At 61.0% G+C, this 1310-nt stretch overlaps 1 protein-coding gene across 1 annotated transcript in view; it reads right to left on the bottom strand.

Moving 5' to 3' along the window:
* Positions 1-1310, bottom strand: part of EMH_0059970 (uncharacterized protein) — a gene marked incomplete at both ends in the record, with an annotated part of 6204 nt that overhangs the window by 778 nt on the left and 4116 nt on the right. The window contains 2 exons of the mRNA XM_013497735.1: positions 3-302; positions 350-1141. Of these exons, the coding sequence (XP_013353189.1) occupies positions 3-302; positions 350-1141 (1092 nt within the window). The remainder of the gene's footprint in view (positions 1-2; positions 303-349; positions 1142-1310) is intronic.

The following is a 1310-nucleotide window of genomic DNA, read 5'->3' as shown; positions in this document are numbered from 1 at the left end:
CAGACCGGGCAGCAGCTGCTGCAGCCGGTGCCTGGCTGTTGGCCGTCCCCTCCAGTGGCCCTTGACGTCCGTTCATCTCTGTTGCTTTCGTTGCTGCTTCGCCTGCTGCCGTTGCTGTTGTTGCTGCATCTGCGTCTGTGTCTGTCGGGGGCAGCTGGGGTGTATCTTCTTCGTCTCCAGCAGCAACAAAAGAAGTAAGACAACGGCAAATGCTCAGTAGCAGTCGCAGCAGCCTCTGCTGCCAGTCCCGCCAGGCGCGCACTGCCTCTCTGCAGCTGCAACTGCCTGGCTTGCTGCTGTTGCTGCATGCGCCCTGCAGCAGGCTGGGTTTAATTGTGGTGAGACAAACCTCCAGAACCCCAAGGATTCCGTGCAGCCCCATCTGCGGCTCAGCCAGCGCTAAGGGGCTCCGCTGCACTGCAGCAAGACGAACTTCTGCTGCTGCTGTCAGTATACGCAATACCCGCAGCAGCTCCCCGCAAGCGTGGCCCGTGCAGCAGCTGCTGCTGCTGTTCCTGCTGCTGCTACTTGGGCTGCTGTTGCTGTTTTCGTTGCTCGGCAGTGGCGCGGCTACAGCATCCGCTCCTGCAGTAGCGTGCAGGGATGACGGCAGCAGCAGCTGAAGGGCCTCATCGAGTGCAGCACAGAAAACAGTTTGCTGCTGCAGCACAAAGGCGGGTGGCCCGCAGTGAGCAGCCCCAGAACAAGCAGAAGCAGCAGAAGCTGCAGAGTCTGCAGGTTTCTGGCTATCACTGCCTGCTGCTGCAGCAGCTGCTGCAGCTGCAGCCGCTTCCGCTGGCTCCGTGAACAGCTGCTGCAGCAGCAGCTGCAGATGCAGGGTACCTGCAGCACAATAATCTTGCCTAAGCGATACCGCCATCTCAATCGCACCCCTAACTCGCCTCCTTATGCCCTCCAGTGGATCCAATACAGGATGCTGCTGCAGCTGCTGCTGCTGCTGCTGGGCCTGGTGCTGCTGCCCCTCCTGATCGTTAGTCTGTTGCTGTGTCTGCATCTGCAGCTGCACCTGCATCTGTTGCTGTTGTCGCTGCTGCTGCTGCTGCTGCTTCTGCGTCTGCACCTGCTGCTGCGGCTGTTCCTGAATGGTGGCAGCGAGCGGAGCTTCGCTGTGTGGCAGCAGCTGCAACAAATCCAATAAAAGGCAGCGCGGCGCGGGACCGGTAACCACCGGCAGCATCGCCAGCAGCTGCTGCCGCACTGCTGGCGCATCCCAGCCCAAAGCAGCAGCCACAGCACAGCCGGTTGTTGTTGCTGCTGCCTCCGGATCCCACTGCTGCTTGCTGCTGCTA

Source organism: Eimeria mitis, genomic scaffold (genome assembly GCF_000499745.2).
Source record: "Eimeria mitis Houghton genomic scaffold, Emh_scaff2890, whole genome shotgun sequence".
In the NCBI taxonomy this organism is placed as follows: domain Eukaryota; phylum Apicomplexa; class Conoidasida; order Eucoccidiorida; family Eimeriidae; genus Eimeria; species Eimeria mitis.
This window is presented reverse-complemented; position numbering and strand designations above follow the sequence as displayed.